This window comes from Lutjanus erythropterus, chromosome 8, assembly GCF_056507025.1.
Source record: "Lutjanus erythropterus isolate fLutEry1 chromosome 8, fLutEry1.hap2, whole genome shotgun sequence".
NCBI lineage: Eukaryota > Metazoa > Chordata > Actinopteri > Lutjaniformes > Lutjanidae > Lutjanus > Lutjanus erythropterus.
The window spans coordinates 29,296,020-29,320,546 of NC_139324.1; the positions used below are offsets into that span (position 1 = coordinate 29,296,020).

Here is a 24,527-nt window from a genome sequence, read left to right on the forward strand (position 1 = left end):
TTCTCAATTAATCAATTAGTTGTTTCATCTATAAAAAAAAAAAAGTATGAAAATCTGTTTCTCAAAGCCCAAGATAACATCCTCTAAATGTTTGGCCCATCAGTCTTATTGCCACAGAAGACAAAACAGAAAAAAATGGCATTTAGGAAGCTGAAATCAGAGAATTTTTACTTTTTTTTCTTAAAAAGTGGCTCAAAACATTAATCAATTATCAAAATAGTTGGTGATTAATTTAATAGTCAATTAATATTTGCTGCTCTATACTGCATCATGTCATATACATTTAAAATGTGTTTTTAAATGTAAAACATAGAGCCAAACCGATTGTCCTGCAGGCTGATTTTATCTGTTTGTTGTTTGTTGTTCTGTCTTTTATCTGTTTTTTAAGAACAGAACATAAATTGGACGGTGTGATCTTAATAAACCAAATGACCTCTCATTATTAAATCTATGCCCAGCTACCTCATACCAGCAGTGGGGCGGACTGTAACAACAGAACGCTTTGTACTTGAAAATAAAGGGATAGTACGGATTTTTTGAAGTGGGCTTGTATGAGGTACTTATTGATAATCAGTGTTTTACCTACAGTAGATGTCGGTCGGCACGCACCCAGTGAGGAGAAGCAGATAGGGGCACCAGCATGGAAGCTAAGAGATAAACTGCTGTGGACAGGGCCAGCAACAAAAAGTATTTCATCCACTTACACCTAAAAATATCAATATTGGTTTAAGTGTACACTATATGTAGAATATTTTCACTACTTTATTTTGCCATCAGACATCCTTTTCTGACAGGAAACTGTGATTATAAAAGCCAAATATTGCTCTCTCCAAACTAACCAGGTTCCATAGGTGAAATGAGTAATTTTATCTCACAGAAGACCGGAGTTGCTGTTCTACTGCTGCCTCGACCTGTAAATTTCCTTGGGTTTTTGTGTGACTTCTCTGTTTTAAAAGGATAGTTTGGATTCACCAAAGTTGTGCAATAGCACAGACTGACAGAATGAGGTAGAGGTAGACCAGCAGATGCTGTCTTTTGCCAGATAAAATTATTAATTCCACCTGTGGAGTTTGGTTGATTTGGAGAGAGTGGTATTTTGACTTCTGTAACAGCAGTTTTCCATCAGAAAAGATGGTCTGATGGCAAAGTAAAGTGGTGAAAATATCCTGAATATATTGTACACTTTAAATGATACTGATTTTTTTTTTTAGGTGGACCTTTTTTAAGTGCTAAAATACATTTTGCTGCTGATCCTGTCCACAGCAGTTCCTTGCTTAGCCTCTGTGCTGTTGCCTCTCTCTGCTGCTCCTGACTGGGAGCATGTCGACTGGCATCTACTATAGGTAACACACAGACTGACGACAAGTACGTCATACAACCCTACATCAAATAATCAGTACTGCCCCTTTAAGTCACATAACCTGTGATTGTGTAGTAGAAGTTAAAGTGAGTTTATTTGTAGTAGACAAATACAGGTATCATGTATTAAAGTTTGGACAACCACTGAGTCACTGATGCCCAAACAAAAAAATGTTACTACCATCCCAGGTCCCCCCTACTATATAAAGAATATCAGCTGATGTATTGATATAAGATTTTTTTTAACTTCCTAATATCGGTATCAGCATCAGCCCCAAAAATCTACAACTGGAGAGAGAAAAAAAACAACACTTTTATCAGGGTTGTTTTCATAAGTGGAAAATATGTAAAACCACATGTTGAACTGGACTCGGAGGCGAGACTCCGGCCGACTTTTGCAGAGTGAATGACTTGCGCCCTCGGTGAAAAAGCCACTTCCTAAATAGCAGCAACACAAGTTGTGCGCTCTTGGAAAGTTGTTCAGGAGCTGCTGCTGACTGGACTGGAGAGAGGAGGCATCTCCGTCTGGTGTCGAACCGCAGCGGGAAGCGTGAGAGGAGAAAGCAGGACGGAGGAGATTCAGTGTAAAGCCATTGTGACGGGTTTTTGGGGGTTTTTTTTGCAGTGAGAGCATGTTAACCAGGCTGCTTATCCGAGAAGTCACTGTAAGCTCCACATCATCATCATCGACCTCCGAGGATTATTAAAGACTGAGAGCTCCACGACTTCTTCTTCTTCTCCTTCTTCTTCTTCTTCTGCATCATGGTCAGTAATCAATTTAACACCAGCTTCAGTTTTGAAAAGTTCTAAAATAAAGAAAAACGTCTTAATGCACATTGAAGCTCGCTGCAGGGTTAAATGAACAGAGCGCAAAGTGACAAACCTGCAGCGTCAGCTTGTGTCGTGTGTTTTCACCTGTGAGGATGTTTTTGCGACTTTTGTGTGACCTTTCACAGGGCTGCAGCAAGGTGTTGTGGGGGGTGGTCGGGGCGGCTGTCGTCATCACGCTAATAACGATCCCAGCGGTTTATTTCAGCAGTAAGTCACAGCTCAGGCCTGTCTGTGCATGTGTTTCTCTCTGCTTCCTGTTTGAAAAGAACTAAAAAAACTGCTTGTGGGTGTATTATAAATATTTTTTTCTGCATGACTGATTAATTTCAAACAGACATTTTTTTTGTTTTTTTGTCAGCAGACTGTTGGTTTTATCTTAATGTGTTGACCTGATTCGGTAACAAACTTATGAATGAACAGACAGTGACCAAATGATTTATAAGTTCCTGTCTGGGGATTATCAGTGTAATAACATGCAGCTGACAGGTTGTAGGTTGCAGCTGTAATAGCGCCACCCTGTGACGCACAGCTGGATGAGGGGTTTTTAAAATTGTCATTTAAAACTTAGATTTCTGATACTGTATCAGTCATAGAGACATTTGCCTTCCCTTCAATGTAAACGGACTAAATAGCGCTCAGTTTCTGGTGCTCAAAGTGCCAAAAATATTCATTTGAAAAATTCAAAACCAGTCTTTTTCCAAAAGTCATGACCTGATTACTCAAGAAAATCCTCTAACCTTGTTGTGAGCAGTTGCATGAACTTTCTTTCTGTCGCTGAATCCTCCAGAACTACTTTATTTCTACTAGAAAATAAAAATAGGGCCTCTTGTTCCCTTATATTGGAGAGAAGGCAGACATGTGTATGGCAGCGTCTCTGCAACCCACACCAAGACTAAATGGATAAATAGCACTATGAGTAAGAGGAAATGTATGTATTTTTGATTTTATTGTGAACTGTCCCTTTAATGAAAACTCAGCAATAAGTAGGTGTGACAAAACATTTTAGTCAACTGAAACATGAATAAAAAAGAAAGTTTTAGAAAGAAAAAAGTAACCGAAACAATGTTGTGTACTTGTAAAACTAATTGAAATAAATTACAAATATACAGGAAATGTGTTTGGTTTTAGTCTTTGTCATTTGTCAACACAACAAGCATGAGAAGACATTGGTGCACATGTTTGTTGACACTGAGATGTCTGTGAGTTAGTTACCTAAAGTGTTGTGTTTGTACTTTAATGTCTATTTTGAACTTAAGTCTTGCTGTAGACAAATACCCCTCATATTACAATAGAAAAACAAACAAAACTAAAACAAAAATAACTCTGGTGCTAACTAATGCAGTTTGTGCATCATTTCAGAGTCTGGTGGTGTCAAAAGGCCGTACACCTTTGACGATTACTTCAACGACACCATCAGGTGGAGAGGCTACAACTTGTACTGGATATCAGGTATCACCTCTGTCAGCAGTAAACAGTGCTGACTGTGTAGGAGTAGGATTCACGTAATCATGATTAACGAAGCATTACATCTTCGTGCCTTCATCATGTTTGTGGCCCTTCAAATAAAGTCGACCCTCCTGTGTATTTAGACATTATGTATTTGAGAAAAAATACAAACACAAATCAGATCATAATTTTTCATTTAGCGGTGAGATTGCAGATTACAACAAATGCACCTCACCCTCCCCTTCCTAGACAGAAACGGTTGATTCTAAGGTCACGAAAACACAATTATTCTTCTTTTCAGGTGATTATACACTAATTAAAACATACTTAAGGATATTTTATTCCATTTTGCCGTATTCTGCCCCCTAAATCAAAATTAGGCAGTGGACCTTTGATACCATTAATCGTACGTCATTCATCAGTATTACAGACGGGCAACAAACATGATGAAGTCATGAAGAAGTAATGCTGTGTTAATCATTATTTCAACACTTAGAACTCAACAGAATACATGAGCACTGCTGACACCACACTTACCTATAAGACATGAATATCATTAATAATGCAGAGATCATGTTCAGAATACCTTAGTTACAATAATTAATGTATTGTTTTTGTATTAAGTCATTCCTTATAGTTCATGAAGTGCTGCATGAATGAATTCATGCTTTTACATGCATGAATTTGTGAATTTGTGTACTGTTTCTATAAAGTGTTAGCATGCATTTATTGTCTTTTGCATCTGCAGACAAGGACTATCTGCACAAAAACGGTGAAGGGAACGTCTTCCTCCACAATGCTGAAACAAGAGAGGAGTCACTATATCTGAGCAATTCAACCTTTGTAAGATATATATATTTTTTAATAACAACATTTTGTAACAATAATAACTCACATTTTACATTAATATTTCCACAATCATTTTCATTGTAGGCTCAAGTGGATGCCACAGATTACATGTTGTCAGGTGATTATAAATACATCGCTTTTGAAAGCAATTACACAAAGGTGAGAAACTGAGTCAGCGCTTGTTTTTACAGTAGTTAAACTTTTGAACGCTTTGCTGAAAATGTCGCCTCAAAGGGAAAGTTTGTATCGTTTGAAGAGGGGCTGTATGAGGCACTTATGCATAGTATCCATTATTATTATTATTATAACCTACAGTAGATGTCCTGGTGAAGCAGTGTATTGCAGCGGTGTAACTAGATGAGAATGTGTGAATTTTGGGGTAGGAGACTTGGAGGTGAGCGTATCATACCAGAAAGATTCAAATGTGTTTTTTTTAGATACTTTTATCACAAATCCCTCCGGCAGTGGCTGCACTCCCCATCATCTGGTTCAAAACAGGCTGAATGACATCAACAATCTGTTATTTATGAGTCAGTCCAATAAACAAGTGAAAACACATCAGTAATACTCTGACTTATTTTACAAAAAAGGAACAGGACATTTTTAATAATTAAAGCAATGTGAAGTGTTAAGTAACGTGATACGTCACACAGACAGACTCAGTTCTGCTTGTTTATCTCTGTAGGCTAACAGGCCTAACGTTCACATTTTCAGGACAAAAAGGACAGGATTCTGGACTGCTTAAAAGTCGTGACTGTCTGGAATTTTTCAGGATGTCTTGTCACCCCTGTGGACAGGATCAGCAACAAATATTTTAGCAAAATGGACCCATCTAAAAAAGTAATGTTAGCTTAAGTGTACAGTGTTTAGAATATTTCCCACGCTTGACCTTGCTGTCAGACAACCTTTTCAGGTGGGAAACTGCCATTAAAACTGCCACCTTGCAGAACATGAGAGTAGCTGGTGTACTGCTACTGCTGCAATTGCTAAGTTTGTTGTGTGACTTTCTTTTAAAAAGTTTGCATAGATTCACCAAAGTCACACAACATGACAAACTGTTCGAGGTATCAGTAGACCAGCAACTCCCATGTCCACCGTGATACATTGCTTAGCTTCCGTGCTGGTTCTCCTCTCTGCTTCTCCGTATGTATTTATCGCTCTCTACAATAAGCAATACACTGAATTTAGTGTTTGTTATAATAAGGTGGTGCCTAAAACAGCCGCACTTCAAAAAATCCAAACCATCCCTTTTAAGTTTGATCATAAAAACGATAAAGTTCTGAAAACAGGTTTTTGTGTTTGCAATCCGACAGAAATGGAGACATTCGTATACAGCCTCTTACTCCATCTACGACAGGGGGAATTCGTAAGCTGCAACATTTTACTGTGATAGTTTCACTCATAAGCATGTATCACTTTCATGGGCAGACACATCAGACTAATAGGGAGTGATTTGTTTGGTATCACCCTAAATTCTTTTCATATTTCTTTCCAGAATATTTGTAACATCAGTGAGTCTTCCAACCGCTGTGCAGTACTTTGCCTGGGCCCCAAGAGGAAACAAATATGTAAGATTATATTATGTTATCATGTAGCCTTGTCTTCACATTCAGCTGAAGTGAACAATAGTCTAACTAGGGCGATAACACTTGCAGAATGAATAGCAGATTCAGCCAGACTGCTGTAGAAAGTGTATTTGATGAAGTAAAGTTAGGAAATTGATTATATATTTATACTGAATTTCAAATTAAATCATGCTACATTTTGTCTTTCAGGCTTACATCTCAGACTTCAACATTTTTCTAGCGTCAGATGTCACTGCTGAAGCTGTTCAAGTGACCCACAACGGGAAAAAGAACGAGATCCTAAATGGTGTCCCGGACTGGGTGTATGAAGGTAAGTAATGCTCACTTCTTCAGAGATGTGCATCTATATGGAAGATGGTTACAGAAGTTTTTTTTTTCTCAATTTCAGAGGAAGTGTTTGCATCAAACGGGGCAATATGGTGGTCAACAACTGGAAAATACTTGGCCTACGCAGAGTTTAACGATACAGATGTTCACCAAGTGGAGTTCACGTGGTATGGATCAGAGCAGTATCCTGAGACGGTGGTTGTACCGTACCCAAAGGTGAGAAACATGGACCCCATTTACACCTGGTATTAAAAAGTGATCTGTATCCAGACATGTTATCCAGGTAAGGAAAAACGCATGACGAAGCAAGGTGTGAATGTGACGTGGTCGGAATGTGATCAGACCTGTCTGACCACATCAGCAGGTAGTCTGACTCGCATTGTGTTCAGGTCTCTAGTATCCATCCAGAACATACTGATGCAGATATTTGCTTTGAGCTAACATAAACTATAGGTCGTTGCTTTTGTTTTGATTATTTTGGGGCATTTTTGGCTTCATTTGACGGGGACAGCTGAAGATGCAACAGGAAAGAGGGTAGAGACAGAGGATGACATGCAGGAAATGGGCCGCATGTGGGAGTCGAACCAGCGGCCTTTGCAGAGGACTGATAGCCTTAGTACATGGTGCATGCGCTCTACAAACTGAGCTACAGGGGCTCCCCAAAATATTTTACAGTTAATTTAAAAGTTGACAAGTAGCCAATTAATTGACTAATCATTGCAACTCTGATGACAGCACATAAAAAAAGGTGTAAATGCAACAGCGAGATTGGATCATTTATTATGTGGATAACGTATCCAGATACGGATCACATTTTAATACCAGGTGTAAACGGGGTGATGGAGATTGCGTGCATTATGCTGCACAAATTATGTGCACAGCTCTCTGTTCACATTATCTACTCCACGATTTATATTCCTCACACTCATGAAATGTGATTATTTATCAGGAGCGCTACATTTTATTGTATTTGCTGCAGGCTGGATCAGCCCTTACCAAGGTGAAACTGTTTGTGGTTGACACCACAAATCCATCGCAGCGCACCCAGGTGGTTGCCCCCGCCTCCGTCGCTTCTGGGTCTGTATATTCTTCAGTTTAAAGCATCACTGAAATTAAACTGCACTGAAAACAGAGGCAAATACAAAATGCTCGTGTTCTGTCTCATGTGAAAATCTTGTCACTTTTTGTCGTCTGTTGCTCAGTGATCACATTTTGTGCTCAGTGACCTGGGTTACGGACGAACGCGTCGCTGTGCAGTGGCTCACAAGAAAACAGAATTACGTGGTTGTACAGATTTATGACTTAAATGGAAGCAGCTGGACAGAAAAACAGGTAGCTGTCACCTCTCTGCTCACCTGTCTGGTCAGGAAATCATCAGTTCAGTTGGATCATCTCAGGGATCATGACGTATATGTTGATTCATGGCCATGTGAGTAAATGCAAATTAACTGCAACAATTTGTTTCTACTCTCTATAGAAATTTGAGCAAACAAGCACGACAGGCTGGGTCGGCCATGTAAGTTTCAAACAAGTCACCACCATAGACTCATTAATGGTTAATTAATTTTGTGATTCTGTATATAACCGTAAAATATCACCTTTCTTTCCAGTATGTCCCTTTGCCTCTTTTCTTTGCGGAAGATAAACTCAGTTTCTACAAAGTGATGAGTGACACTCAGGGCTACAAACACATTCATTATGTGAAAGATGTAAGTATTTTTCTGCACAGTGGCTTTCACCATGTCTTGTGTTATATTCACTGAAAACTTTTTCTCCTGTAATAGGGCAAAGCAACACCTGTTACCTCTGGGAAGTGGGAAGTCATCTATATTTCCAAATTAACAAAAGATGCTATGTGAGTGACGGTGTTGAACATTTCTGGGAAAAGTAGAAACTATAATAATATTAGAAACTAAATACGTAAATCTGATTTCTGTGAACTTCTTTTTAACAGATATTTTGTGAGCACTGAGTACCAAGGAATACCTGTGAAGAGAAATCTTTACAAGTAAGGAATTCTTCTTATCTTTATGATGGCAAAATTACTTTGGTTTCTGCTTTTACAATCCTTATGTCAGTTTTTACTTTGTACCGGTTAAGGTCCATATGTATTTTTTAATTTTAAATAAGAGTTTAAAGTGTGGGTGCAACAATTAAATTTAATCTAGGTTTAGAGCAAAAACTAAATTTGGGTTTAGGGAAATACATTTATTCCTTCTGAATTTTAAAATAGTTTAGTCTGATGCAACATAATTTAAAGTTAAACCACGATTTAATCTGGTTTAATGATTATTCCTGGTTGGTGTAAAACAGCCAAAATATTCCAACATTAACATGAACTGAAAGTCTGAGCTGCTACTGTTTTTTTTATCAGGGTTATGTTTGGAAGCAGCTACTCGGCCCCGAAGTGTCTCACCTGCACCCTGGATGAGGACAGGTGTCAGTACAACTCTGCTTACTTCAGTTTCGACGCCTCTTACTACCGAATGGACTGTTACGGTCAGTTACACATCCACATTTCCTCTTAAGCAATAAATCATCCACATCTGATGTGTTGGGATTATCTGGGCTGAAGAGCATCTGTGAACAATAATCTGAGCTAAAACAGTCACCTGTAAAGTCATACAGAAGACTTGACGTATACATGTTTTCTTTTTTTGTTGTTTTTTTTTCCAGGGCCTGGTTTTCCCATCTACAAACTGATGCAAAACACTGACACAGGTGTAGGTCTGTATATTTTAATTTACCAACTTTCAGGTCACTAACCTCAGGCCCGTTGTTAATTGATTTATTACAATTGTATTATTTTGCAGCTAATTCATATTATCATCCCACTTTGTGTGACGGGCAAATGTGCACAGATGCATTTTGTAATATTTATATAAGTATATTACTGTATTATTTTCATAACAACAACAACACGGTTCTGTACTTGCTGTCATTTGTAACCAATGATTTAGTTTTTACTAGAAGTTGTGTTAAACAACATCTGTTTTTCATGACTGATGCAACCCTCACAGTCAGTTACACAAACATAAAGGTCATTCTTTGTCATGATGGTATTTTATCTTCTCTGTTCTCTCCACACTGACTCATTAACAAAACCTCATGAGTCTCTCTAGCTTTATCTCAAATAGTTTTTCTGTTGTAGATGTTCATATAAATCTGTGAAAATGCACATTTGCAAACCGTACCAGATGTTTTTATGCCCCTGTGCCGATGACAGCTGTGGCCAGAGCCATTATGTCCATCCCATTCTTGTGAACACGATATCTCTCGACAGAATATCTTCAAACTTGGCTCAAATGTCCACTTGGACCCAAGGATGAACTGATTAGAATTTCGAGGCCAAAGGTCAAGGTCTCTGTGACCTCACAAAACATGTTTTTAGCCATAACTCAAGAATTCATGCACCAAGTATAACAAAATTTCAATCAAATGTCTAATTGACTAAAATGATGAGGTCATTCATATTTTATATCCACAAGGTCAAAGGTCAACTTCAGTGTGACGTCCTAATGCTCAGCTCTCTGTCATTCCTTTGTACACCTCTGTAAAGTTGTCATGAAGGGCTCCCAGGAAATGAAAGAACTGTTCTTATTTTGTCTTACCAGATTTTTTTAAATAGTTGTTCTGTAATCTTTTTTCAGAGATTGCTGTTCTTGAAGAAAACAAGGCTTTGCAAAATATTCTGTCGGAATTCCAAATGCCAACAATGAAATATGGAACACTTAAGATTGCAGGATTTGGTGAGATGAGTTCAAATATTTTTTGACACAGAATTTTTTTTTTTTTTTAGAAGAACTGATATTTTTTATTGGAAACATGAATGTGAAGATTCTCAGTCATCCAGGTCATGGTATTTGCTAAGGGTTATTGTATGCAACCGGATTCGCTGAAGACATTTCGCCTTTCATCCAAGAGGCTTCTTCAGTTCACAACTCAAGTGCAGAGGACAGTGTGTCCTCTGAGTCTTTTTGCTTTTTATTGTCAAGCCAAGGTGTTCTCCAACATACCTGCTAATTTACAGGTGTGAAAAAAGTTTTTGCTCTTTGATATTTTAGTTTTCTTCAAAGTAACCACCTTCTGCTTTGCTGACAGCTCAGCACAGCGTCGGTACAATATGAACCATGTTTGTAGAAATAAAGAAAAAACGTTAAATGCGAAGGTGTGTCCAAACTTTTGACTGGTACTGTACATATATTTTATCATGTAGAGAGCTTGAAATGAGGCAATAGTGCATTAGTATTTAGGTATTTTTAATGGGATACGAGAATCATATTTATCTGATGTTGGATGGGGAGATGTAATTGCACTTAATACAACTTGAATATTTTAAAGATACATTTATTAATTTAGTTTAAAAATGTTTTGCCAACAGATCTTTGGTATCAAATGATGCTTCCTCCAAATTTCAAGAAGTCTAAAAAATACCCTCTTCTTATTGATGTGTAAGTAAACAACGCTCCTCTGTCCTTCATCCCAACACAAACCAGTGAACATTAGTCAACATCTGATGATACATGCTGTTGCTGACCTGTGCAGGTATGGTGGCCCCTGCAGTCAGCGGGTGGACTATCGTTTCAAGCTCAACTGGGGCACGTACCTCTCCAGTTCACATGGGATTATCATCGCCAGCTTTGATGGAAGGGGAAGCGGTTACCAAGGTGATGCTATAATGCACGCAATCTACAAGCGCCTTGGGACGTTTGAAGTGGAAGATCAGCTAACAGCTGTGAGGTAAAGTGTGTCTGAACAACCAATCACCTCTGTGTTATAATAAGGGCAAAGGTCTGGTTTACTGGATATCCGAATATGTTTCCGTTGCTTTTGAAAGGTAATAAATGGTTTCTGTGTTGTAGGAAATTCATTGACATGGGTTTTATCGATAAAGACAGAATAGCAATATGGGGCTGGGTAAGTTGTTCCTTGTTTCTTTCACATACTCGTCATTTCATTCTGTGTTTTGTTTTCACTAAATCCAGTCTATTCTCATCCTCAGTCATATGGCGGTTACATCTCTTCAATGGCCCTGGGTGCTGGAACTGGACTCCTCAAGTGTGGAATAGCAGTTGCCCCAGTAGCCAAGTGGGAATATTATGGTCGGTGTAGATACGTATAGTCCCTCCTTTGAAATCATAAATATACCTTAATAACACTGTACTTAAGAAGTACTCCACAATTTAGCATTGCAGACTTTGCAGAACATATAGTATGTACTAAACTATATAAGTGACCCCTCCTAATTCCCGCCCCTTTTTGGACTGTGCTCCAATAGCAGTGGAGCAATCTTGGTCGGTCAAACTCGGTCAAATTTCTCTTTCTCCTGTAAAAGCAACAAAGAGTTACATCTTAAGTTAGCAAATGTTAGCAAAATGCTACCTAACTAGCTTGTTAATGATTAACATAGATTAGCTAGCTCGTTAGTTAATGTTTAGTTAAAAATGGGTTGCTGTGGGGCTCGTTACAGCGACATATATTCACATCATAAGTTCGCTGATGTTAGCAAAATGCTTGCTCAGTTAGCTAACTTAAGATATGAATGAAACTTTTAGTAGCAGTGTACTAGTGCAAAGTAAGAATGAAAAACAATTCAAGTTGAACGATGTACCAAGTTTGCTCAACTGTCACTGGAGCACAGACTGAAAAGGGGCCGGACTTAGAAAGGGCCAGTTGTGATGTTAACTTTTAAGTTTTATTTTCCAGATGCGGTTTACACTGAACGCTACATGGGCACACCGACAGAGAACTCAGACTCTTACAAAGTAAATATTACACAAGTCATCTCTGTTGTGATATAATCTTTTCACTTGAGAGATACAACGTCACAGTACGTTTTTAAAATTTCTCTTTTCTGTTGTAGAATTCCACAGTGACTGCAAGAGCAAAGAACTTCAAAACAGTGGACTATCTATTGGTTCATGGCACAGCAGATGGTACGTTCAGTCACTTCATCTAAACACACTTCTTATCAGTCTTTGGTAGACAACAGTGCACCAGGTAACACAGTAATGCTTTGCACAAGTGGGCTCTATTTGCCTTGATGGAAACTTGAGCTTTGATGTCCGGTCACGTAGTGAAAGCCCTGTCTTTCCTGTAGACAATGTCCATTTCCAGCAGGCAGCACAGATCTCCAAAGCTCTGGTGGAGGAGCAAGTGGACTTTGAGGCGATGGTAAATATTGGCTCAGGGAAGTGGGACTAATACTGGCCTTGATGGTGTTGATTTAATGAAAGTTTCAAATGGATAAAGAACTTCTATGTATCATTATTCACTCTTTAAAACAATAAGGGTTTAAGACGTGTCTGATCATGGAATTCTGTGCAATAATCTGATTTTTGTGTTAATTTCAGTGGTACACTGACAAGGACCACAGTCTCAGAGGATCAGCTACCCGTCACGTTTACTCCCTCATGAGCCACTTCCTGCAGAAATGCCTCGTTAATCCCAAATAGATGTGAAGAATGCGACAGCATTCATAGCGAACATCACCGCAGTTTTCTATTTTGTTTATATTTTATCTTACTGATATTCTGAAGCATCAGGTTGAACTCTGTACATTTGGGGTTTTTTTTAAGTGCAATTGATGTTCGATTGCTCGTACAAATGAGCACTTGCATTTTATGTGGAATTATGGAATATTTGTCTAAATATGTGACATTTAAAATATACTAAAAGCCATTGCATGCATTTATGTGAATATTATGATAACGTACAATAGTTAAATTGCACCGCACTGATTTACTCTGGAGTTTGTGTTGCAGTCATGTTCTATTTAAAATGAAATAAACATTGTTTTGAAATGTAACAGTTTGTTTGTTCATTAAAGGGACACTTCACCCCCTCACTCAAGAATACATTTATTTTTTCTTACCCTTAGTGCTTTTTATCCATCTAGATAGTTTTGGTGTGAGCTGTAGAGTTTTGGAAATATCAGCTGTAGAGATGTCTGCCTTTTCTTGAATATCATTGAATTAGATGATGAAGTAGTTTGGTCAAAAGACAGTAGTTCCCATATGAAACTGTTCACAGCAAGGGTTTTTATCAAGCACACTCTGGGTTCTTCCAAGAACCTTTTTATATTCTAAGGGATTTATCCAGAACCTACGCAGGGTTCTACTGAGAGCCTTTTTATATTTGAAGCATTTCATCTAGATCACACACAGGGTTCTACTGAGAATCTTTTTTATATTCCCAGGGTTTTATCTAGCACACTCAGGGTTATACTGAGAACCCTCTTATCCCATTTTTTTTTCCTCTAGAGTTCACCCCGGAGATCAGCTGAGAACCTTTTTATATCCAAGAATTTTACATAGATCACACTCAGGGAGTTTATACTGAGAACCCTTTCATGTACCAAGGGTTTTATTTACAAAGGACCCTCTTATATTATGTTACAGAAAGACAGAGAGCCCTTGACAAACGCTTGACACAAGAGATCTTCAAGGATGGGCAACAATTTTTAAAGAACTCTTTCTTATTTAAAGGGTTCTTTGGATGAAAGGGATTCATAACAGGACCCCAAGTCTTACAAAGAACAAAAGAAAAGAAGCAAATGGTTCTGGGTAGCCCTTATGAAAGAACCCTTTTGGAACCTTTATTTCTAGGTGTATATAAACATAGATTAGAATTTAAAAGAATTAAATTGTGCATATTTACCTCCCTCAATAAATGTCCAAAATGTTTTAATACACTTGCATAATACATGCGAATGGTCACATCATTACATCATTAAAACTCACTTTACATGCAAGTAGTGAGAAAACTGGACATTATTATTAAAAAATTAAATTAAAGTTTAACTCTATTGTCTGTCTGCATATGATTGAATCTAAAAAAAAATCAAAGTGGCTGATGGTTTTTGCTTCATGACACTGAGACAGTAATTTGACAGACATACAGATGCCAGTATATGTCAGTATTTGTTTGACGGGGTAGAGGTCATGTTTGATTTTAACACCCCACGTAGCAGCTTTTACCGCTCAGATACTGCTGGGGTTTTTTTTTTCTTTCTTAAACAAAGTCAAATTTGTTTAGTGGACTGAGACGGAAGCTGACTAATGGGTAGAGAGTAACAGAGGATGTGCTGAGGTTTCAGTGACGGCGGGAGTCACCTGAGAGGATGCTCCTCAGCTACACTATATAAGACTGAGCACATCGGGAGGGGACCATGGAACAGCATCAGAAGCCAGGAGAGAGCCAACCAACGCACTTTACAAGCCCTCTCTCAGACGCTCAGCAGAAAGGAGCACAGGTGAGAATATTTATACCTTTCAAACATCCAGGATGTCTAGAAATTTGAGATTTTACTCTCACGGTGTCTTTGTCCTTTGCAGAAGCTCAAACAATGAAAAGCGCTCACTCCTTGGCAGGACTCCTGCTCCTCATCATCATCCAAAGCAGCTGGCAGGTGCCTGACCAGGACACAGACCGAAACTCCATGTAAGATCAACTTTCAGCTTCGTCTCAGCCTCCATAAACAAAGAGGAGAGGAACAGTCTCACCATAGGAGTATTTGGTGACACTTCTAATCTTTTCACATTTTAACTGAGTGTCTCAGATATTTAGATTAATACCTTGCAACTACCACTTTTTTTTAAGGTTATAGTTTTTCCTCTTTGCTTGATTCATCTTTATTTTTGTGTTTGCTTATTTTTGTTTTTTGTTGAAAGGGCTCAAGTTGGGAAAGAATACTTGTGCTTGCAGACTGCATTACCATTGACAGCTCCATGTGTTGCATGCGTTTACAGTGCAAACAGAGCAAGTGTAATCTATCATTTTAACATTTGAAAAACTTCAGGAGCAAACCATTTGGAAATCATTTTAATTTTAATTTAGTGCACTATAAAAAAATCATAAAAGAATTTAGTGAAATCAACTGCTGTTTTCTCATTCAAGCTACTACAAGGAGGTTTTAACGGGTTATGAAACAGTCTCAGTTTAATACTGATGCCTCGATATGACCTGTAAAGTTAACAAGACCATCAGTGAGAAGATGAAACGAGACTGTGTTTACATTTTGGTAGTGTGTTAGCTGATTAAAAAGAAGCAGGAAGAGATTTTTATTTAGATTATTTTAATTTTGGTTTTACATTTTATGGTTGATACAAAATAATAAAAAATTAAAAATTAAAAAAAAAACATATGACCATTCCATATACTAGCTTTAACTTCATGTAAATATACATGTCTTAAGTTTAAGTTAATCAAATTTAAAATTTCTAGTATTTATTTTCAGAACACTACTTATATTTATCAGTGTGACAAGAGTTGTTGGTTCAACTTAATATGTTTTCTCAAGTACAACTGAATTACTATCAAGTCTATTTACTATTACTATAAAAGTGTATTTGTTTTAAATTATTACAAATTTACCTAAACTTCCTGTTGCTTATTAGGAACTGTGTTGCTTGCTGATCCAAAAATAAATTCACTGAGTTAATGCATAGTGTAATGAATCTTTTGAGCATTCAGTTTCACGAGCATCAGTGAGATCCAACTTTTCAGAGATGATTCCTAAAACATGAAATGAAATGTGCATTGATTGGTGGGTGAGGACAGGACGGAGCAGGATAAACATGTGACCCTACAAGAGAGCGAGAGGAGCGGGCAGCGAGGAGAAAAAAGAATTTACAGTCTGCTGAGATCAGACTGTGTCACCTTAAGCTCAATTATCTCCATCATTTCCAGGCTACTGACTGAAAACTCCATGTTGACCGAGCCCATTGAGCTGCCAAACATGAAGAGGCATTCAGAGGGAACATTTTCCAACGACTACAGTAAATACCTGGAGACGAGGAGAGCGCAAGACTTTGTCCAGTGGCTAAAGAACTCAAAAAGAAATGGGTGAGTGTACCTATGAATTATTTTACACTTAAGTCTGTAATATATTGAGAAAAGAACCATTATTGTGGCTTTAAATCAAATCAAGCTTTGGCAGTGCTTCTTAAAAGGAGGCTCTAGTACCCCTAGTGGTTATTTGGAGTACTGCAGGGGTTATGTGAGATTTTTTTTAATGTTAATTTAAAAAATATTAGTCATGCATGATTCCTAAAATAATACTTCTTCACTTAAAACACATTTTACAGGCATTTTCAATGTAATTGTCAAGTGCAGAAAATGGTCAATGACCATAAAACCTCACAGAGCCGACACTGATGGCACAGCACTATATTGTTCATCTTTTCAGGGCTGTAGCCAGGATTTTAGAAATACTGAGGTCATGAGTCCCCACTAGCATGAGTAGCCATGTTACGAATGGCTTGGGGGCACGCCATGTTTTAAAGCATTTGGAGAATAACAATAATAATTTAGGGAAGAAGTGCCAACAGACGACGTCACAAACGTCACAAACTTGGTTAATTTTCCCGAAACACTCATCATTCAAGTTCTTCCAAACAATAGGTCAGAATCTTAAAGTTACACGTGGCTTAACAGTGAAAAAACTGGAAAAAAAATGTAAAATATCTGGTTCTAGAATATCAAAAAATTCCAATACAATGCACAATCCAAACAAAATGTGACGAACTGCACACAGAGATGATGCATGCCAACCTTTGTTCACAACACACCATACAACTAATTTAAGAAATTAAACTTTAATTTAACATTTTAAGAAATATACATATAAAAAAATAATAAAATACCCACCAAAATTATAGAGGATGTGACGTCTGTGTCCTCAGGCCTGCTTTATTATACAGGCATTTTTTTTAGTACCAGAAATGTTTGGCGCTGGTTAGGAAGTACTGAGCTGAAAAAATGGTACAATACTGAAAAAAAAAATGAGAATAACTGAACCTAAGCTGTCAGCATCTAAATGTGTCTGTTTGTTTCTACAGGAGTCTATTTAGACGCCACGCAGACGGCACCTACACCAGCGACGTGAGCTCCTACCTGCAGGACCAGGCAGCCAAGGAGTTCGTGTCCTGGCTGAAGACCGGCCGAGGCAGAAGAGACTGAGCTCAACCAGAGCGTCCAAAACAGCTCCCTGAATAATGCAACACTTCACACTGACTCTGTGCTAATATATGTCCCACAGTCTGTACTGGCCTCTTTTTCTCTGTCCTGCTATTAAATTCCCCTTGTAAGAATCTCTGTCGGCCTTCAGTGGTTGAAGGAAATGTTGTCAACGTGCAGAAAAGTTACTGTATGTCTGAAATTTGTCTCGATCGTAAATGCTTTGTGAGTTTCCATTGAGCATTCACGTCATGATTCATCGTTTCACAACTCACATTTTGGCATTTTCATCCTCCTTCTCACATAAATTTGTAACTTTGTGTTACAGTCACATTATTGATCTGAATTGCGATCTCAATAATTACGTCTGTAGATAGTCTCGATTTTCTTATTATTCAGATAAAAGTCATATTTAGTTTTCAATAAAGAAATGTGTACAATCTATGAGTTCCATCTTTAAAAAAAAATGGCATTTTGAAATAACTGATGTATGAAGGATCACTCTTGGCAATCTTACAGTACATCTATGTATCTACACATAAATATACTTCAAGGTGACGCTTTAGGATCCACCTGTTAAAAAACATAGACACTTTAATCAATAGTAGCTGAAAATATTTTTTTAATTTAGTTAATTGGTAAATGAGAATATAAAGGTTGTTGAGTGTCTTCTTTGAGTTTTATTGTTAACATCAGTGTTATGTTTGGTTTTTCTGTCATGCTCTCTTCATCCTCCTGTTTATGGAGGCTGAACGAATATCAATAAACACGTAACTCTCCGAGGAGGAATGTGCGGTGGGATTTCTACCAGGTAACAGGATGATGTGTGTCACCTGTCAGCTGTTCGCCGGAGAGGGACTTGTCAGTGATGCTCTGACAGCACGCCAAGGAGGGTTATGCCGAATGAAGGAACATGAAATCATGTCAATCAGCTCGGACTGGTTGGGTCGACTCTCTCGAGCTCCTCCTGGCACTGAGACAAAACAGTAATGCCCATGATCCAGCAGCTTGACATGCTTTGGGATGTGCCACCTCTCTCAGCTGTCATCTGCAGCACATCAAACCATCTGTTGATTACATGAACCTCTGCCCACTTCAGTCTATTTGTAGGCCAAATCTCTGAGGGCCATAAATTGGACATTTATGCAAAGTAGCATTGATAGCGGATGTTTCTATCATGTCATCCCCCATGCAGGTATTACATTAAAGCAGTGTGTGATCATGCTGCCTAATCAAAGATTAGAGGGTTTGAGGGTTTGTGGTTACTGATCAAGCAATCTCTCAATTGCACTGTATAATAATGATACAAAAACATGATGATTTAGTGCATCTTTCCTGTAAAATTAGCTTAAAATGCCTATCGAACACACACCCCAAAGTTAAATTAAAAGCTGCTCTTCAGCCATTTGATCTCATTTGAAAGTTAAGACTAAAGGTTCTCTCCAACAGTTACAATCACTGTTAAGTCTTACTGGCATTGAGTAACGGCAAAGAGAATGGGAGCTCAACAATTAACCTTACTAGTCCCAGGTTCAAATGTGGTAACAATGCCAGGAAAATACATGATGATTTTTCTAGGGGAATATCCAAGCATTTTATGAACAAAAAAGAAAATTGGAGACATTTTCTCTTGTTGAAACTATACTTTGTGTATATAAATGCATCAAAACAAGTGCTATGGTGGGAAGGCATTTCATATAAAAAGCAACTCACAGCAAACTATCTAAATTTCCATAATTTCCCTGTTCTAGCTTCGTATTTCATACAGAGTGCTGCAGGGAAGTTTATTGGGGTTTTTTTGTCAGCCAAGTTGTTAGTTAGCATCGCTCTGGTTCCCTGGATTTGGATTATTGCAGAAAATAAGCTCTGTGTTTAACAAACGTTTATGATACTGACACATTTTGTTCAGCAAGATGATCTTCACGAGTGAAAACCACATTCATGATAATTGATGGGTAAATGCAATCACCAGAAGTAAAGAGCTAACGTTAGACTATAAACAAACTACACCACGGCTGCATGACTCGGCATCACCAAGACCAAGTGACCAGTGTTCAGTGTGATGACTTTAACGACCTTTGTAGTCTCATTTAGCCTCTTCTTACCAAGTGCCTTTTTTGAGACACATAAAAGCATCTAAATTCACAAGGGGGGGGGGGGGGGGGGGGCTGAGGGATTTTATGTCCTAGAAGGAAATGTGAAAATCTCTTTTCCCAAGTAACAACACATAATAAAAAATGCATTAAAAAAAAAACAAAAAAAACATTGATGCTATCTCATTTCCAGGTTTTAGGACTCATTCCTGCAGCTCTGAATAAAAAACTATATTGTCATTTTTCAAGAGAGAAGAGAGGCAGACTCGTCCTTTCAGCTCGGACTCTCATTGGCTGTTGTGGGCCGTGGACAGGTCATGGAAGCTCAAGTGAGGTGTCAACAAGTTTAGGACAAAATATGTTTTCCTGGTTTGGATCGACTGCACCTTTGCCAATACAACAGGAAAGGTGAGTTGCTTCAGTTTTGTAACTGTTTGCTGCCGTTTGTAACAGATTGCGGCGTTGATTTTATCTTCTGTTGTGATTGTATCTCAGAACAGTTTGCATCAATTGAATCACAAGAATTTGATATGTGGCATTAGTATACATGTTTACATAGTAGCTGTGTACAAATATGATTAAGAAAATAATCAACCAACTAACTGATGATGAAAATAAATCGTTAGGTGCAGCCCTAAAAACACAATTTTCAGCCAAGCAATTTCACCATATTTTATATTTAGGTAACAGAAATAAAAGAAAGTAATCAACATTACATTACTTTAATACTGTGACACTTGGATTACATTACTGACAACATTGTTTAACAGGTAATTAGTAACTATATCGGAAGACATTTTTATAGTAACCCTCCCAACCCAGCCTGTATTATGTTTTATGCAACATGGCTGCACACACACCGTTAGGATTGATATGTGTGACAATGACAAGACAAACAACAGTGCCCATAGAAATTTAATAAGTTAAAATAATATTGACATGATATGAATAATAAAATTATGTTTCTTAATTTTTAAAAATAAACCCATAAACTCGACTATTCCAGTTTCATTATAATCCTCAGATACATAACAGAATTAGATTTTAGGGTTAAATGCCGTAATGATAAAGCTTTTTTAAAATATGATTCACTAAACTTTATACAAACATTAAAACAAATCATGATATTATTCAGATTTACAATGACAATATAAGCAAAACACTGACACCAGGAGGCAAAATACTGCAAGTCTCTGTTAGGCTACCAGTTATTCTGTAGCAAACACATTAATTTTATTCCACAAAATAAATATAGATAAATAATTTATCATATAAATAGAGTATTGAAATTTTGGCAGAAAGTGCTATTGCATTTGGTTCTCGAGATATACATACATTGCCCTTCATTTATTACCTTTATTTTCACATTAAAGCATACATTCCTGGGATTTAAAATGGTCCCATCTGATAAACCAAGATCAGAAATGTGTATTTTTGTCTTCATATTTGGGTTTTCTACATGTTTATGTATGGCTTTTCATAAAGTTTTTATACAGTTTATTATACAATCAACATTGACCTTTTTAAAAAAATTACTAGATCTTCATATTTAATTTCACATCAATGTCTATAGAGAACTATAAAGAAGAGAGAATTATAAGGAATCAGTGTATAAATAGATAAAGAGTCCAAGGATATGTTGACATGATGGTAGGACAATATTTCAAAATACAAAGTATATAACAAAATAAATAAAAATTGATCCAAAGACAAAAACTTGAAAACAGTCTTTTAGCAAGACCAACCTTTTACATTGCCTTGGTTTACATTCAGTATCTAAGTTTAGAAAGTAGAAATTTGACACCAACAACACAAGAAAAAAAAAAAAACAGGTTCATGAAGAGGCAGAATATTTGTGACACATCGTAACACAAGTACGTACTTACACAGAAATTTACAAGACTAAACTTGAAGGGTTGATGATAAACTGCAGATTTGTTTACAAAAACACAGAAGGGACAAAATGACAAAGACGCATAACACTGTCCTCTGTCTTCTTCATCTTACATCTCTCATCTTGCACACCAGTGTTGTGAAATACTGTGAGTCAGCTGTTGGTATCAAGAAAGAAAAGACAGATGTATGATTAGTAGATATAAATATACTAAATACGTATTGTCTTTTAAGGAGACTTGTTGCCGGCTGTGGTGGAAGAGGGATTTAGTGACATCTAGTGGTGAGATTGTAGATTGCAACCAACTGAATACAGCTCACCTCACCCTCCCCTCAATGATCAGGATTGCCTGCTTGCCCGAGGCAAGTATAGTGCCACCTTGGGCTAGAACATTTAGCAACACACTTGAACTGACCAGGCAAGTGGTCAAAAAGTATTAAACTATTAACCTGTTTTGTTAATTGATTAATCAGTAAGTAATTTTAATGCAAAAGGGCATAAAATGCTGTTTTTAGCTTCTCAAACATGGAGATGTCCCACTGTCCTTTGTTTACTATCGTATTAAACTGAACATCTTTGGGTTTTAGACTGACAAAACAAGACATTTAAATATATCACCTTGGACTTTGAAAAGCTGGGATGACCGTGACCATATATTCAATTTATTAGATGTTATGTTACGGATAGGGCTGCATGATTCATCAAAAGTTTATTGAAATCACAATATGGCCCAGTGCAATATTCAAACTGCTAAAGCTGCAATTTTCTGATAAAGGAAACGTGTGACAAACCAGCATCAGAATGAAGTACTGTAGAGCTGCACAGATGACCTGGCAAACAAACCTTGTTCTCCAGATGTAAGAAAACATTTGTTTGGTACAGATGCCAACAAAATTCACATTATCATGACTTTGAGCGTTTTTTTTTTTTTTCCCCAGTTAAAATGAATATGTGATGCAAAACTGATTGATCCCACTAACCATAAATCATATTGCAGTTGCATTATCTTTCACAATGATCAAAATATGTTTTTACTATATCATGCAGCTCTATTTATTAATGAAAACTACCAGTTAGTTTACTAATAAATACAGGTGTAAAAAAAAAAGTAGTGTTGTGAATAAAAAATACATTAATATCCATTGAAATTTGTAGAAAATATTAAGTAGAATAAAAGAATGTAAAGTGCAAGTACCTCAAACTTGTTGTCTACTTAAGTGCAGTAACTTAATGTACTTTGTGTGCCTGTAGCTTTTCATTTTGAGGTGTTGCAGCTGGTGATGAGTAACACTTACAGTAAGAGCTCACTGAACCTTAATGCAGATCAGTTTTGCATATCAGTTACATTTATGGCCTACATGTTATCTTCTATCTGCAAACTTCCTCTGTTACTCTCTCACTTAGTCGAGCATCTGGATGTGATCCAGATAAAGGAACAATTCAACATTTTGACAAATATGCTTATTCTTTTTTTGCCGAGAGTTAGATGAGAAGATCTCATGTCTGTACTGAAAATTTGAAGTTACAACCAGCCTAGAACTAAGCTGGCCAGGATCCCTTCATACCGTGTTGTTTTTAATATAAATTAGTGAGAAATAGAGGTGCCGATGGGAAGATTTTGGTTCTTTCAACAGCCAACTGTTTCCCCGTGCTAAGCTAAGCTAAGCTAACTGGCTACTGACCACACATTTTTACAGAGCAGATATCTAACTCTCAACAAGGAAGTGAATACTCTTGCTTCCCAAAATGTCTATTATTATTGTATTTTTATATTATTATTGCCATGTAATATTCGTTTAAATCTAAAATTCAAATATTTCAACAACTAAACAATAGCTAATCTACAGACTGTCAGACTTTGAAGAGCATTAAATACACATGAATGAAGAACACATTTAAAACATGTACAGAACGACTTCTTTACTTGTATTTTAGTAAAAAGGAGGTAAAAGGATGTGCCTGATTTCTCTCATAATGGTTCCTATAAAGATTTCTATTAATTCAAGCCATAGATGAATATAAAGCACACTCCACTGAAACAAGAAGCCAAATATTTAACGTTTTAAAGGCAGCCACGCTTGTGGAGAAACAGCACCATTTCCATAATGAAATATTCACCTAAGCTCATTAGTGCCCACACATGAGACCTCTGAATTACTGAACTTACACGTACTGTAGATTTTCATTTTTAGCTTTTGAAGTTGAAGTTGTTGGTATTTGAGCCAAAAAGATGCTGCATCTGTAATTTCTAATAAGAAACTTCCGTTTAAAATGTATATTCAACGATGCAGAAAGTCTCACCATATTGTTTTGAGGTCTTTCTCAAACATCTTAGCTGTTGGAATTCCAGGTATTTCCAAAAGAACCTTTTGACATTTCATCTGTGATATTGATGACGGGTATTCCTCTGTGAAAATAGAAGCCAGGTGAGAATTTACTGTCTTAATGCAACAAATAAATACAAATTAAAAAAAAATGAACGGTTGTGTAAATGTTACTTGTAAAACTTTACAAAAATAATAGTACTTACTTGTACCCCTCTAATGGCACTTGCACTGCTCCCTCATCTTCTGCCAGAATACTTTGCTCCTCCTCCTCCTGAAGATTGAATAAAGCACAGTTTAAATGCATGTATATAATATTAATAAAATGCAATGCACTGTGATGAAACAGCAGCTATTTATGAGGCTTGTTTATGAGGGCCAAAGCACCTCTTCAGCATCCTCAAGCTTCTTCTTCTTGCTCTCTGGCATGAGGTCGTCCAGCCAGCTCAGCTCTCTCTTGGTAAACATACAGTCCATCAGCTTCCTGATGAACACGAGTGCCAACACCTGCAGAAGTGACACACAGGATTAAAACGTCACAAAAATCTGGATAAAGGAGTACTCCGTGCAGAGGAGGAAGATGGATTTGAGTGAACAGGAAGCCGAAAATAGTGTTGGGTTTTTGGTGTGAGGTTGTATGCACACCCCCAGTTTGGATAAGCAGCAGGAGCACCGGTGTAGAAAGCTAAGCAATGAACTGCTGTAGAATATTTAGAATATTTTCACCACTTTACTTCGCCGTCAGACAGCCTTTTCTGACAGGAAACTGATTCTTCAAACTGGGGGCATGCTGTTCCCCACCTACTGTAAATTATACACTGTGACATCATATATTCCCACTTTTAATAATCCGAACTAT

General features: G+C 37.4%; 3 protein-coding genes across 4 annotated transcripts in view; 2 read left to right on the forward strand and 1 right to left on the reverse strand.

The window, feature by feature from the left end:
* Positions 1 to 2,175: 2,175 nt before the first annotated feature.
* On the forward strand, positions 2,176 to 13,206 carry fap (fibroblast activation protein, alpha). The gene is made up of 25 exons (XM_084725211.1): positions 2,176 to 2,397; positions 3,550 to 3,639; positions 4,385 to 4,479; positions 4,570 to 4,644; positions 5,799 to 5,851; positions 5,981 to 6,053; positions 6,261 to 6,381; positions 6,460 to 6,614; positions 7,378 to 7,475; positions 7,601 to 7,730; positions 7,876 to 7,914; positions 8,009 to 8,107; positions 8,183 to 8,253; positions 8,353 to 8,406; positions 8,773 to 8,897; positions 9,075 to 9,125; positions 10,049 to 10,147; positions 10,780 to 10,849; positions 10,944 to 11,138; positions 11,261 to 11,315; positions 11,401 to 11,500; positions 12,105 to 12,163; positions 12,262 to 12,334; positions 12,499 to 12,572; positions 12,752 to 13,206. The coding sequence occupies exons 1-25, from the start codon at positions 2,283 to 2,285 to the stop codon at positions 12,851 to 12,853; spliced, it is 2,271 nt and encodes a 756-aa protein (XP_084581337.1). The 5' UTR covers positions 2,176 to 2,282; the 3' UTR covers positions 12,854 to 13,206.
* Positions 13,207 to 14,548: 1,342 nt separating this feature from the next.
* Positions 14,549 to 17,656, forward strand: gcgb (glucagon b). 2 transcript variants are annotated; one of them, XM_084724096.1, is made up of 4 exons: positions 14,549 to 14,652; positions 14,735 to 14,840; positions 16,089 to 16,244; positions 17,240 to 17,656. In XM_084724096.1, exons 2-4 carry the CDS (start codon positions 14,746 to 14,748, stop codon positions 17,358 to 17,360), a joined length of 372 nt encoding a protein of 123 aa, XP_084580222.1. In that variant the 5' UTR covers positions 14,549 to 14,652; positions 14,735 to 14,745; the 3' UTR covers positions 17,361 to 17,656. The 2 variants fall into 2 exon arrangements, with proteins under 2 accessions (XP_084580222.1, XP_084580223.1); XM_084724097.1 differs by having other exon boundaries at positions 14,577 to 14,652; positions 14,738 to 14,840.
* Positions 17,657 to 20,821: 3,165 nt separating this feature from the next.
* The window catches only part of slc4a10b (solute carrier family 4 member 10b), a 42,918-nt gene continuing 39,212 nt past the window's right edge, over positions 20,822 to 24,527 (reverse strand). Inside the window, exons 23-26 of the mRNA XM_084725212.1 lie at positions 24,056 to 24,175; positions 23,875 to 23,942; positions 23,646 to 23,751; positions 20,822 to 21,501 (exon numbers count right to left, since the gene is read on the reverse strand). Coding sequence (XP_084581338.1) covers positions 23,676 to 23,751; positions 23,875 to 23,942; positions 24,056 to 24,175 — 264 coding nt within the window. The 3' untranslated portion in view covers positions 20,822 to 21,501; positions 23,646 to 23,675. The remainder of the gene's footprint in view (positions 21,502 to 23,645; positions 23,752 to 23,874; positions 23,943 to 24,055; positions 24,176 to 24,527) is intronic.